Raw genomic sequence first — 14,330 nt, 5'->3', positions numbered from 1 at the left:
GTGTATTTAGTATCTCGTTTAGTTGAATGCTAACATACACTTTTCCTTTTTGTCTCCCTTAGCTGCTTCTGACATCCCGGTTTCCCTTTAAACTGGGTGAAAAAGTTCTGCAGGTTCTCATCAACATATTCTTGTACCATGATTTTTCTGTCTGGAATTTTATCAAAGGATTTCAGGTAGGCAATGGTAACAAGAACTTATTGGCTTATATAGGTCTTCATATCTAGATGTATTTCTGCGTCTAAGACTCCTTGTGGATCATGCACAAGAGTTTTCCAAAGAATTTTTAGCCCCTGTAATCTGTTCTAATGCAGGATTGTGAAATAGTTTCTTTCTTGCCTGGTTCCATGTGTGAACCTGTTAGTAAAACATGCGCTTTTAGTGTCTTATACCTTTATAGTGTTTCAGATTGTTCGATGTCCAAGATTCAATGATTACACGTGGCCAAGAGAAATATCCTGGCTCTAGTACTTTTTCCTGCAGACAGACCTGCCTGGCCTTTGATAGGTTTCAACTCTTCTTGTTCGAAAGAGTCACCAGGTTTTAATGAGCCCATGTTGGCCTTATACAAAAATACAAGTCCTGTCTCTGACAGGATATGTCCGTAGCTTTGTGCCTTAAAAGTATTCATGATGAAGCAATTTGGATGAGATTTTCTAAGTGCTAGGTACAAGAAATTGCCATCATCTTGTTATGTCTAGCAGTGATGTTAACTTTTCTGACAGGAAGTGTCTTTCCTCTTTGACAGCTCTTATGTTTTAGAAGTTTTTAGTGAGGTAGTCTGATTGGGGTTTTGTTTTGTTTTTAAGAATAGATGTGTGGAGTATATACTACTATCCTGCAAGGCCCTGGTGCTACCTTTAGTGCAGCTGAAATCAGTGATAAAGTGTGTTTGTGTGTATTCACAGTAAGAGCTTAGCAGTATATTTGAAATGGTACATGAAAGAGAAATTGAAATAAGGGCATGCAATAAGTTTGCTTCTGTACAGTAGTTGCTTTTCATATCTCTAAATATACTCTTTGTTATTTGTGAGCATTGGAGCTGAATATATAACCTAAAGAATGCAGTAATTCACAGAAGTGAATAGAAAATATTTGACAAGCAATAGTTATCATCATGTAAGAGGAGGGAAAGATGAGGTACTGAAAATGAATAGTGCATACAGCAAAAAAGGTAATTATGTGACTGTATTTAAAAGTGAATGATGTGTCCTGTAGTGACTTAGGGAATATTTATGAACTGTAATGAATTCTTTTTTAAAGGAATACCATTACTACCATTGTAGTATATGCACTGTAGTAATAAGAAAGCATTAAAAGGTAGATATAGCAGTGAGGATGAATTTTATTAACTTCACTGTTTCTTGCTTTGTTTTTCAGCTTTGTATTGTTGAACATTTCTATTCCCAGCCTCTTAGTGTACTGTGTTGCCAACTGGCAGATGCTAAGGAGAGAGTAAATTCTTTATCACACGATCAGTGTGAAAACATTCGAAGACTGCCCTCTTTTAGAAGGTAAAAGACTAAATAAATTTTGGACAATTTGCATTTAGTCAGCTTTTTAAAAAATGAAAGGAATATGTAAATGTAGCTCCCTGAGAAGTGTAGATCATTTATGCATATATTTCTATAGCAAAGGTAAATCGATCAAAAAGAGGACAGTTCTAAATATTCTCATGAAGCCTTAATCTTCTGGTCTAGAGAGTTCAGCTTCTGTGATGTGTAATCATTTGAACTACTCCCACCCCCTCACCCTGTTCTTAATGCAGAAACAAGCTATTATGACAAATAACCATAAATCACTTTTGAATTTGTTAAGCTGACTTGGAGCATGATCTCTAGGGTTTCGGAGTGGCCTTTCAACTTGCTGGATTTGACTGTCCCTTTTTGAATCTTTCCAAAGATATCCTTATAGCAGCATAAACTTTTTGAAATTATTAACCCTGTAACCTTTAATCATACTTTTCATGATGTTTTTTATGTTCTTGTTTTTTTCTTGCCATCAGATATGTAGAAAGGCAAGAAGCAGAGAAACAGATTGGACTGCTCACAGCAGACAGCTTCTTAAAGGTAAAGTTTCAAGAATGTCTTTGGAAAGCACAAATAACTTTCCCAATATATTAGTCTGTGGAGCGTAATAAAATACAGGACTAAGATGTATAGTTCTGTATAACTTCTTTTGTACAGTACATACTGTGCTTCATGTCCAGTAACAGAGAATTGGGATTGGCAGGTCAGAATTCCAAATCTCTAGGGCTGCCACGTATACTGTTATACAGAACTGCACAACTTTTCTTACATCAACTTTTAGCTATGTCTAGAAATATAACTGCTTAAAAAGATGATTACATGGTTTATTTATGGCCTGGTCTTTTAATGCTTACTCAGATTGACTTTCTTGGAAAGTCAGTGAAGTGTTTGAAGAATGAGTAGTAATCTTGGAGGTTATTTCGTAAGCTCTTAATCCTCTATACCCTCTGTGTAGTTTCTGATTGATCTCAGTAGGGCAGTCTGGGTCCTGAGGCACACATTCACAGTAGATGTCATACAGGATTAAAACTTTAATTTATGTTACAGGTTTATCTGAAGGTTTGTCAAGTGATTAATGTCAGGTTACTGCTATTGTGAGCCCTTCCGGAGTTCACCAACAAAGCTCTGTTAGTTATTTTCACCAACTGAACCCCTCCCAGAAGCATTGCTCAGGGTAAAGGGTTTCTCCTAACTCTTCATCTCAAGTATAGCTAACCTGTCAGGCAAATAGTATTACCAGAGATAAAGCAATTCATTTATCCTAGCAGAGCTTCCTGGTCCAAAAGGACTTTTCAAGTATGAAGAACAACTGTAATGGCTGGAAGAGAGGTTGGTAGCACACAAGTTTGCAAGTGCAGTACAATTGTAGTTGTCAAGGCTAGACATGATTTAGACATGATTTTATGATCCATAGTCTTCAGTGGCAAAAATAGATTAAGCTACAGCTGTTCCCTTGCTGTTTATTCACACCTGAGCAAATATGCCAGCACAATTCCTCATGTGGCTATGCAATTAATGTCATCAGAGAAACAACCCAATTGAAGTAACCTGACAAAAAAAAAAAGACAAGACATAAGAATGTTTTTGCTGGGTTGTTTCTGCAGAATATTTCACTTCTGTTGAAATGACAGGAGGAGGGGAGGAGTGGGAATGAGCAGCTGAGACTCTGTTTCTTTGTTTCAAGTTTAAAGACTGTGTAATGTGCTGCTACTTTGAAAGTTTAATACTTACCAGCTTAAACTTTATATGTATTAAACTTTATATGTTTAATAATATGCCCCTTATATAACAAGCCTCACCCTGTGAGTTTGGGAAAGAAGCCAGAATTTTTGTGCTTAAGTGTATATGATGCTTCTGACAAATTTTAATTGAAGACACTTGTTCTAATCTCTGCAGCAGGGTTAGGACTATCACTGTACTGCCAAGCTGGCAGTGTAGTCTGCTTGGGGACAAAAGGCCCTACTGCTGCATTAATGAGGTGCTGGTTATTCTATATATTGTACTAATCTACGGTATAATTCTGAACTTTGGAAATGCTTTCAAAGTCACTATGGTGACTTTTTGTGTTCAGGACCAGGTGAACTTGCCTTTCAAGCTTACCACCTAAACCTCCAATACTCTTTGTCAGCTGCAGTTTATATTCCACATTGTTGCCACTTTTTTTTTCATAACTATGGGTAGAGTTCCACCTATTTAAAATAATCAGTTTAGAAAGCAATTGTACATCCTGATTACTTACAACTCCGAAACTTTTCATGGCAAATTTAATTTGAAATTATGTAAATGTGGCAATCTATATTTATGGAAATAATATTGCATAGTCTTCTAATAATGTTTTCAAACTTGATCTGGGAAATGAGATGAGGAAATATAGCTGCTCTAATAGATGCTCTAATGCTCTGGGTTTGGGGGAATGAGATTGATGTAGCAGCATTAAAAAGAACTTGTTTTCTTTTCTCAGCTTTTTTTGTGGTGGGCATATTTTTGTTTAATGATCCTGATTGGAATTAATATATAAACTTGTGTCTCCCCTAAGATCTTGGAAGTTACTTAAACAGTTGTTATGTCAGTGACACTTAAATTTTAATAGATAAAACTCTGTGGGGAGAAATGTCTTTAATGTTTTTAATCATCTCAAACTTATTGTAACATCAGAAAGCTCTGTGCAGCACTGTCTGTTACTTTCAGTCTTTGAAGTATGATACTTAATCTTCCCACATGTTAGTACTTCCTTATATTATCTGCAGGTAAGGTTTGTTTTTTTTAATGTTTGATACTCTTTGTTTCAGTTTAACTCTAGAGAACTTCAGTGGCTTGTTTTATTTTTCCCTTTCCATTTGGGATAGTTTTCTGAGAGTTTCTTTGAGCAAAATGGCAATAAAATATGTAGAGAATCCTGCTGGGTTTTCCTCTTTATCTTCAAAGATAAAAGGAAAAAACAAATTCTGTGGGTTTTTTTCCTCTTTTATCTGATTAAAGACAGGTGAGAGAAGATCTTCTGATTCACAAACTGAAATGGAATGAGCCCAAAGTACTTTCATACAGCTACCAGAAATTTTCAGAAGTGTTACATATGCTTCTATGGGAGGCTGGTGATAATGAGATGCCATCCAGTAAATTCAGTAGCAACAGTTTGAATGCATGATTTATTTTTCCTTGCAGTTCTTTATGAATAAGTGGAAGTCAAATAAAGAGCACATAGGAACAGCAACTGCATATTTATTTTCTGTGAACTGGTCTTTTTACATATATCTAACTAATAAAAACAGCAGCCACCTGCAATATAAGAAATAAAATTTTAAAGGCATCTGTAGTATAAAAATGCAAATGATAAGGATTTGAGTAGAAGTAGCTATATATTTTCTCATTGCCTGCTAAAGGTATAGTGTACAGTCTCCTTTCTGCTAGATGACATACCAAATCTAAAGTGAAATGCAGTTGAAAACAGTAAAATAATAATGCTAATCAATGAAAAATCTCCAGTGAGATGGAGGAAGAAAGTGAAGTTTAACAACATGCAATGTGATTGCAGTGAACTGTTGAAATACAGCTTTTTTGCATAGTGGTCTTTATTTAACGGTGGTGATTTAAATCATAACACACCACAGTGTCAAAACTTCAGAGTCATTTTTAGTACTTCATGAGAGTTTTAAATAAGTGGATGTCGGAATGACTTATAAAGCAATTATTTTGTCGCTGTAGGAAACAACACAGAAGTTGCTGGAGGACTTGCATGTTTACCATGAAAATTATGTTTCAGTTCTGAGATGTCTTCATGTTTTCACATGTTCTCTTCCAAAGTATCCTTTGGGCAAGCAGGTGATGTACTGTTATTCCATTTCAGTGAAATATGTTTTGTTTGTTTGTTTCAAAGTATGGCATCTGAATTTTTTCTTTTTCCTTGTTTACTATTCTGCTGCTTTGCTCCCTGCTTAAAATGGAAACAGATGCTTTCTTGCTATGGGCAGAGGGCAACAGCATGTGATGTCTTTAGTGGCGTGGATGATACCTTGTCAATCAAAAGGAAGAAGTTTCTAGGAAGAGTCAGATGTGCAGATCAGCAATAGAATGCACACCTGTACTTTCCCACATCTAGCATTATCTGTATACACTGCAGACAGTGTACACTCTTCTGCCACCAAAATCAGTTGGAGAGACTGGTTTTAGCAACTTTCTGTTCAGAATAAAATGATAGTAAGGGAACAGTGATAATGGCTATTAATAGCCATATTGCTCTAATGTCATTAAATCCATCTTCTTGTGCTAAGCAATTTCTTCCTCCACTAGTAGAGCAATATATTCTGTGCATGTGCACTTGTTTGTCTGTTCTCAATGTATTACACACTGTTATTAGAATCTGTTCCTAACTACAAAATCAGCATGAACTGTCCTAGTATTTGAAAATAAAGATATGTTTTAGCTGTGGCATTTGATTGGCGTTCCTCTCTGTTCTCTACAGTTATCTTAATCTGAATGTTAGATGTTTGAAGCCTGGTGCATAGCAACACATAGATTCCAAGATACTAAATGCTTTCATTTGTTTTGCATTCTTTCTGCATCTTTGGAAAACAAGCTCCAAGGGAATTACATATTGCTTTGACAAGTTTCTTGTAAGTGTTCTGCATTACTTTGTTTGTAAAACACTTTACCTTTTCTTCACCTTCTGCAGATCAGAGAGCTGCACTGTGCATGTTTGGAAAACCAAGTGTGGGAGACAGAAGATTATGAGTCATCTCTTCAGTTAGCAAGGTGATTTGTTTTTTTTTTTCCATTTTGTTTCAATACCATTGTGCACATGGAGAATATCAGTCATCAGTTATTCTGGAACTTAAAGCTGAGGATATTACCTGTTCGCAGCTACTTGTGGGATTGTTTGCAAGTATAATTGTCTGCTCTTCTCATTTTGTCTTTCAACTGTTTGCCATGAAACTCAACAAGGTTCTAGTATCATTTCTGACCTGAGTAATTATGCTGAAACCACTGAGATTACTGTGTGTGAATAAGAACATCAGTTGGGTTTTCTTTTACAGTATGATTGTGTTACGTATTATCATTTATTACTATTACTTTTAGATGGCCTAAATTTTAATCTGTTGTGAAAATTAGAATCTCTTCCAAATTAATAGCTGAGGCCTTTCTTATCTCTTTAATTTACTGCTTTCTCCCTGCTTCCTTTGTCTGACAACTTGTACAGGGACTGAGTTAATTTTTTGTGTTATTGTAAGCTTAGGACTTTAGGAGGGCCTACATTTGGGTTGTCTGACTGTCAGTGCTGAAAATGGAAAAGTCATCTAAGCCATTTTTCGTAATAGAAAATCATTCCATCGCAATGCTGCAGCTACAGACTTTTAAATGTGCTTTATTATGGCAAGTGGCTGTTTGCTGTAATACATCAGTTCTGATGCAACACCGTTACCATAACTGCCTCTTCCAGAGCCTCCAAGCCTCTGAGGTTTTTTGTGTCTGACAGTAAGGTTGCATAGAACTTCATACGGGAGCACCTCCCTTGTGAAGACAGGCTGAGAAAGTTGGGGCTGTTCAGCCTGGAGAAGAGAAGGCTGCGTGGAGACCTCATAGCAGCCTTCCAATGTCGGAAGGTGGCCTACAAGGATGCTGGGGAGGGACTCTTCATTAGGGACTCTAGTGGTAGGACAAGGGGTAATGGCTTCAAACTTAAACGGGGGACTTCAGGTTAGATCTAAGGAAGAAGTTCTTCACAGTGAGGGTGGTGAGGCACTGGAATAGGTTGCTCAAGGAAGTTGTGAATGCTCCAACCCTGGCAGTGTTCAAGGCCAGGCTGGACAGAGCCTTGGGTGACATAGTTTAGTGTGTGGTGTCCCTGCTCATGGCAGGGGGATTGGAACTAGATGATGTTAAGGTCCTTTCCAACCCAAACTATTCTATGATTCTATGATAGAAAAGCCATTTCAGTGGTGGGTGGAGGAAAACTTTCTGGGCTCATATACACAAGGAAACATACTCTTATACATTGCCACTGCACTATACTCTTTGCCTTCATCCCTTTGAAAGGATTACATTCGTGATGTGTGATTTCTGCATTATTTCCTCCTTAATCCTTTTCTGACTCACTGAATATTGACAGCACTCAATCATGTATCAACCCTTGCCCACCAGTGTGTCATTTTGTTTTCCTGTACAGTCTGTTCTGTAATCTCTAGTAACTCCTTGCCATTTTTTCCTCTCCTTTCTCTCCTCCTATGTTTAGTTTGCTTTCTTGCACTTTTAATTCATTTGTCTCTTCTCCTATCTCAAAGTTGATGGTGCCATCAGATTCTGGCTTGCTCCCCCTTTATCCTTAGCTGTTTAATTCACTTTCTTTTTAAATTCCAGGTACTCAGTCATTTTTTTAACAAAACTACTTCAACCCAATTCCTTAAAATATTTGGGATTCTAGCTGTGATTATTATTTTTTGCTCTTTCAGCTTTAACTCTGTTTTCCATTTTACACATACTTGTCTCTGCTTTTTCTGCATAGAATCTTGCTGCTGTCTTTTAGAAGAAAATGATAAAATGTGATCTTTCCCCTTCTACTCACAATCTTTTTTCTCTCCTTTGCTCAGGTGTGGAAGTTAGTCACTGTTCCTTAATATCTCTGCCTTCTGAGGGGCCACATCACCTGTTCGTACTCTTACGGTTGCATTTTCTCATCCCTTATTCTTCTTGTCAGTGTTTTTTTGGAGTCCATCTTTTTTTCCCTTGTATTTAGAAAGTAAAAAACAGAGAAGCTTTTGATCAGCTTATTTCTCTGTTTCTAACAAAGTGTCTCTTTCACCTTCCATTATGTTTGAATGTGAGGTTTTCAGTTGTTGCACTGAGTTCCTTTTGTGGTTGCTTGGTTGGTTAGTTGTTTTTAGTCTTCAGCCTTTCCTTGGACTGGCTTTTATCCCTTCTGCTGAAAGTGCTCTCTCCAAAGATGGTGTTTCGGGTTATCTAACTTTAGCAATCTAGACAATAGTTACTCTACTTTACTCCAGTTGTCTAGAGTCTTATATAATAGGGAGACAGAGAGCATGTGTGAGCTGTAGTTCACATTGGATTAATCCAATCAGATAAGATTAGGAGATGCTGGAGAGTGTCTACCCTGACTGGTTATGGGGAGCTAACTGGCTGGGACATCTGGTCAAGCTTTTAGGTGGCAAAACTTTTGAGGACTGTCTGAACTCTTGTCTGCTGTCTAGGTACTGTACTCTGCTCTTCTAGACACTGCTGACTGCTTTTGTGTGTCAGTCATCAAGGCTGTTCATCACGCACTGCTTATCACAGTCCCGCCCTTCTGTGACTGTTGTCATTTTGTTGTTGACCAATCTCTGTTACCACTTCCTCAGCTGATTCCTCACTTCAGCATTCAGAAGGAGTTTATAGAAGATAGGACTTCATCCTGTCTTCCTTTCTTTCTTAACTTGCCTCTGAATAATCAGACACAGATTTATTTACTGTCTTTGGATGATCTGAGATGTTCCTTTCTGCTTTAAGCCTGTCTCCTAACCGAATTAAAATCTTAACCCCACTCTCTGATACCTGTCACACCTTTCAGTAATCTCAAAACCAAAAGGGTTAAAAGGATCCTTTCCTATTTCTGATAGGTGATAACCATCTTCTTGCTTGCTCTTTGGGCCCTGTAATCCCATTGTTGTGGTAAATATTTTTTTCTGGAACTTTCAGCTTCTTTTTGTATAATGTTACTAAAATAAATTGTTCTTTCATAGATCTCCAAATCTGGTAATCCTCTCTCCATCTTATGTGTTTAATTATTGCAGTGTTTTGTCTCGCCTGGAAGTATGTTATCTTGTTTACCCATTATTTTCTACAAGACAGTTTCAAAATGTTTTCTAGCCTTTTGTGTGCTCAAGGTCACCCCTTCTGTTGTTAATTCCTGATGCTTTTCTGTACAAAACAAGTATATCCAAAGGCAACGCCAGACTTGCAAAAATCCATAACCCTGAATCGGATAAACTGAAATTTCAAATTCTAGCATTTGCAAGCATTTAGCATCAACTGCCAGTTAGAAACTAGAGATCAATTTGCAATTGCTCTTCCAGAATTCCATACAGCTTTCCCAGCCTCTTCTAAATTCTTCCTTAAATCTCTCTTAGTCAGTGTTTAGGTGGCTGGTATGGAGATGCACTCCCTGACACACTGATCACCATCATTTCATTCTTTTGTCATGCTCCCTTTTTTCTGTAGCTGTGGTTTTTGTGTGTTCTAAACTAAAATCCTCACACTATTAGCAGCTTTGCTTTCAATAAGACAAAGCAAAACCACAAGAATAAGCTGGGAAGGGCTCCTGGTGACAGTGGATATTACAGATGTGTGATTGTTCAGAACCAGAGCGTTTAGCAATGGGAGCCTCTCACACTGCATGAAGAAAGTTCCATGCCTGTGTAATGGTGCTAGCTTGATGCAATGACTGCAATTCTGGATTTCATTTATGGGTGTTTGCAAGGACTTGCTTTGGTATCTTTTAAACGAAGATTCTGAGACTGAGCAGTGCTTGGTGACATTTATAAAATGCCCTAATACATAATTAAAAATAAGTAAATGGCTGGATGTTGGGCTAGATAATCTCAAGGGGTCACTTCCAACCTCAGTGATTCTAGTGGTAGTTAGGATTTAGGTTTATAGTGACCAAATACAGAAAACAGCACTTAAGGTTTTGCTGGCGAATCATTCTGAACACAGAATAATGGATTTTGTGGCTGTGGGGACACATACTAATCTGATTTTTTTTACCATTTCATGAACCGTTCTTGGGACTGATTTACAAAGCCCACCATACTTCTTTTTAATCAGAGTCACAGTTTCAAACATTGTAACTCTGTATCCAGAAAGTGGTTTTAGGTAGAATATCAGGAAAGCTTTCCTTGTTAGTTCTGCAGGAAAATGTGATGGACATCTGTCTCAGTTACTGTGTTTCCTTCTGTGGATGACAGCAAGGAAAGAAATTACTGCAAGACTGAATGCTTGAAATCTTGAAAGTTTTCTCTTTTAAAAGGAGTTTTTCCAATTATTTTTTAACATTTTTCCAACTAAGACCATTGAAAGCTGTTTCATCACTCTGTGTTTCAACTTCAGCCAACTATTGTGTCTTTTAGGATGCTGAATAAGTCTGATTTGGAAACAATGCTTCAACAATGTGTGGAGATACTTGTGTCATCTTCTGGAAAAGAGTTTGATAAGGCAGTAGGGAAGCTGAAGGAGTTCTTGACCCAGTTTCAGAAACTAGAAGGTGGGTGTGTATCATCAAACATTCCATTGCAGTTAATAGGAAAGATGGTTTATAATCTGACCAATAGGTATAATTTTCCCTGGTGATATCCTGTCATTGTATCAAACCATCAGATTTTTCAGGATTGTTTCTTTAAATACATGCACAAAATCAGGAAGTGTTGAGATTCTTTATTGGTATGTGGTTTGTGCTTTTTATAATGTGGAAAAGTGATGTGAGATAAGAAATTGGACAGATCAGCAAACATTACTCACTAAATCTGTCATTCGTATACTTTGAGCATTTTACCAGATGTTGCAATTGTTTAAAGCATTTAACAAATAAAACCAGATATTGAGAGATATATAGGAGCAGACTTCCTTGTGACACAGTAATTAATCCAAATATGTATAAAGTTCTTTCACCTGCATGTTCAGTTAAATTCATGTAAGAGCTAGGACACCAAGTGCCAGGGCACAGCCCAAGTTGTCAGGGCTCTGCTGACAGAGCCATGTTCATGGTATCTGAAAGTTTAGTAAGGCAAATGAGCAGCAGCCTTCTGTTTTTCAGAGGCAGATTAGTGCCATATTGCTTCTGAAACAGGAATATGACATATTCCAGCATTCTTCTGGAACAGGAATTTCATTGCCTCCCCCGAACTACAGTAGTGCTCCCCTATGATTCCCTTTTAAAAATGAAGTGGTTATTATCTGTTATGCTTTATGCCTATTAAATTAAGTTCATTATCGGGGTGGTTGCTACCCAGCATTTGGACAAGTAGACAATAAGCCCCACCAAATGCAGTATAATACTAATTGAAGTAGTCATGTAATGCTTGGGGGTTAACTGAGGCTTGTCTAGAAAAACTGGCTTTTGCATGTACCATGTATTTTTGAATAGATGTAGTAACAGCAGGGCTGTGGTACAAGAAATAGGTGATCGCTTTGAAAAAGCTGTGTATGTCACTGAAGACAGCAGCACTGAAGGATCTGAACCATAATGGAAAACCTAAAGGTTGATCTAGTTTAGAAAAAAAGAGTTGAAGCAACAGGCTTTTAAGTTAAGTAGCTTGACTTTCACTTTGAGGTAATAAATAAAAGAGAACAACTCTGGGAATTCAGGGACATGCAGAACTATAGAAGAAAAAGGCAGTATTCATTTTCATGTGGGATTTGAAGATATTTTTAAAGTGGAGATGATCTAATGAATCCATGAAGGATCTTAGTTTGTTTTCAAAGTGGACTTCAGCTATAATGAAAAAGTGAGAAGGGGAAGTTAGGATAAACTCTACATGAATAGGTTGCTGAGTTAGGTGACTCCTTCTAGTATGTTTCTGTGACTGTGTTGATCTTTAGTGGGAGTTTTCAGCAGTCTGCCAAAAATGTTATGTACCCGCATCTCCCACAGAGCTTGTGGACTGAAAAGATAGTCCAAAATTCTTTATTTTTTATTGTTAACAACAACAAAGTCCATCTTCCCAACTGCCTCATGAACTGGAAAAAATGAAAACATGAAGCTTGAGGAAACTTCATTTTGTTTCCTCAAGCTCCTGTGCTTAGTCTATTTTGAGCTGAAGAATTTGATAAAAAATATCTTAAAATGTATTGGTGCAGTATTGGAGAGAGGAAGTTCTGTTTTGGAGTCTTCAACACAAATGCAAGTGTCCACAGGGTGCTGGAAAATACCAACTCATTTTCTGTAGGTCACCAGAAAGCTTTTATAGATCATCATTGTCACAGCTGACTGGAGCTCTACCTGTGATCTGTAGGTGGAATCTCCATGTTATTACCATCTTCATAAAGTAAGGCGAGAAATCTAGTTGCCTTTTGTTTTGATTCTGATTATTGATTGTGATTCAGGAGGTTTTGCTTCTTTGTTTTTACCTAAAAATTACTAATTATTGGTGCAGTTGATCAACAAACTACATGGCTATGAAAACAAAGTTTTGTTGTAAATTAAGATGAGAATAATGCTGAACAGTGAAATAACTTAGCAAGCTAGGTTTGCTGCTCTGGTTGCAGTTTCTGGCTTAAGGATGGAGAACTCATTTCTTACATTGTGTTTTTTGTGCATGAGAAGGGATATATACGCAGTAATTGGCTTTTTGAGCAGTCCTAAAGCATCAGTGGTATCTAGTACTAATCTGTCCAATTTACAGATACTAAGAGTATGACCCTAGGATGACATAAGCGGAATTCAAGTGCTGTGCAAGGCTTGTGCTGGATCTTTGCTCAGGGCTGAATTGCTTCAGTTACTTAATTACCATTGGTGAAGCTGCACTGCAGAGTCCGTGTTTAACCATCTGTTACAAGGTGCAAGACTCAAAAGCTGCCTGTGTTTGGGTCTGTGATAGCTGAACACTTCTCAGGTTGCTTCTAGGGGCAAGGGGGCTGTATAGGTAGTCAGGAAAAGTTTACCCCACATATCAAACATTAGTTTTGTTCTAGTAGCAGAAGCTTTCCAAGAACAAGATGTGTCCGTATCGTCACAAAAGGAGCTCCAGAAGAAGACAGACCTTTATCATCTTCAGAAGGTTAGGCCTGTGTAGGCTTTACTGACTAGTTCCTTAATTGGGTCTTTTAAGATGTACTTGTCCATGGTTAGTTCTTCCCAGCTTGCTGGAGCTCTGAGTAAAGGTGGTGTATAAGTAACTCTTCTTAAAAATGAATGAATAAGTACCAACTGTGTATGTCAGGCCCACCTGGCACAAAGACAATTATAGAAAATATCTGTCATAAACTAGGATTTTAAAATGCAAATTAGGGGGTTTCTTCTTATTTAACTTGTAAGTGACACATTCTGCCTAACACATATTTCTTTGAGTTTCCCAAACTCCTACCACTTTGAGAACTGAATACACTGGCCTAAATAAAAATAACTGCACGATCACACTTTCAGACATCACCAGTGAAGACATGCCAGCAAAGATTAATTATACATGTTAAGCATATAGATTGTGTTCTCCAGAGAATAACTACCTCCCATGTAGTTTTATGCACCACTCTTTTTTTAAAGACCTTGTTGGAGTTGAAGGATTCAAGGCGATCTAAGAAACTGACAAAGTTTGAAATGCTTCGTTTTGAAGTTGTTGACTATATAGACAGTCTTGTAAGGTGAGCCTTCCTGTTTTATGTTCCCATATTAGTTTGCACCATAACTTGTGACAGAAACCTTGCTAACATGTTAATCTTGTCAAAACTGTGGTCCGGTCTCTGCAGCATGGAGCGCATCTTTTTTCCTTCCTCTTCTTTCTTTGTTGAGGGTTCTAAAAATAGCAATTAAAAAAACCTATGTAATCTCTTTTCCATAGATCAGTAGAAGTAATTGGCTACAGAAGAAAGTTGAGGGAGGACTGGGTATATGTGGCAAAGTAGAGTTGAGAGCTTTTACCCTAATCTTTGCTGATCTGTTCTACTTAAGAAATTAGAGATGTCAAGTGTGATATCCTGTGCATTTTGGGAACTGTTTTGGTGAGCAAGGCAAAGCAGAGAGGGGTTTGGAGGCAGCTCTGTAGCAGAAAATGTGAAAGGCTTGGCAAGGGGGAAGAGATGAAGGCACTTGTTAATTATAGAGCC

General features: G+C 37.5%; 1 protein-coding gene across 1 annotated transcript in view; it reads left to right on the top strand.

The window, feature by feature from the left end:
* The window catches only part of ORC3 (origin recognition complex, subunit 3), a gene marked incomplete at its 3' end in the record, with an annotated part of 29,917 nt that extends 16,049 nt beyond the window's left edge, over positions 1–13,868 (top strand). The window contains exons 9-16 of the mRNA XM_010019482.1: positions 63–176; positions 1,381–1,514; positions 2,006–2,069; positions 5,232–5,348; positions 6,199–6,278; positions 10,643–10,776; positions 13,203–13,288; positions 13,771–13,868. Coding sequence (XP_010017784.1) covers positions 63–176; positions 1,381–1,514; positions 2,006–2,069; positions 5,232–5,348; positions 6,199–6,278; positions 10,643–10,776; positions 13,203–13,288; positions 13,771–13,868 — 827 coding nt within the window. The remainder of the gene's footprint in view (positions 1–62; positions 177–1,380; positions 1,515–2,005; positions 2,070–5,231; positions 5,349–6,198; positions 6,279–10,642; positions 10,777–13,202; positions 13,289–13,770) is intronic.
* Between the last annotated feature and the right edge of the window lie 462 nt (positions 13,869–14,330).

This window comes from Nestor notabilis, unplaced genomic scaffold (assembly GCF_000696875.1).
Source record: "Nestor notabilis isolate BGI_N333 unplaced genomic scaffold, ASM69687v1 scaffold9838, whole genome shotgun sequence".
Lineage (NCBI taxonomy): Eukaryota > Metazoa > Chordata > Aves > Psittaciformes > Psittacidae > Nestor > Nestor notabilis.
This window is presented reverse-complemented; position numbering and strand designations above follow the sequence as displayed.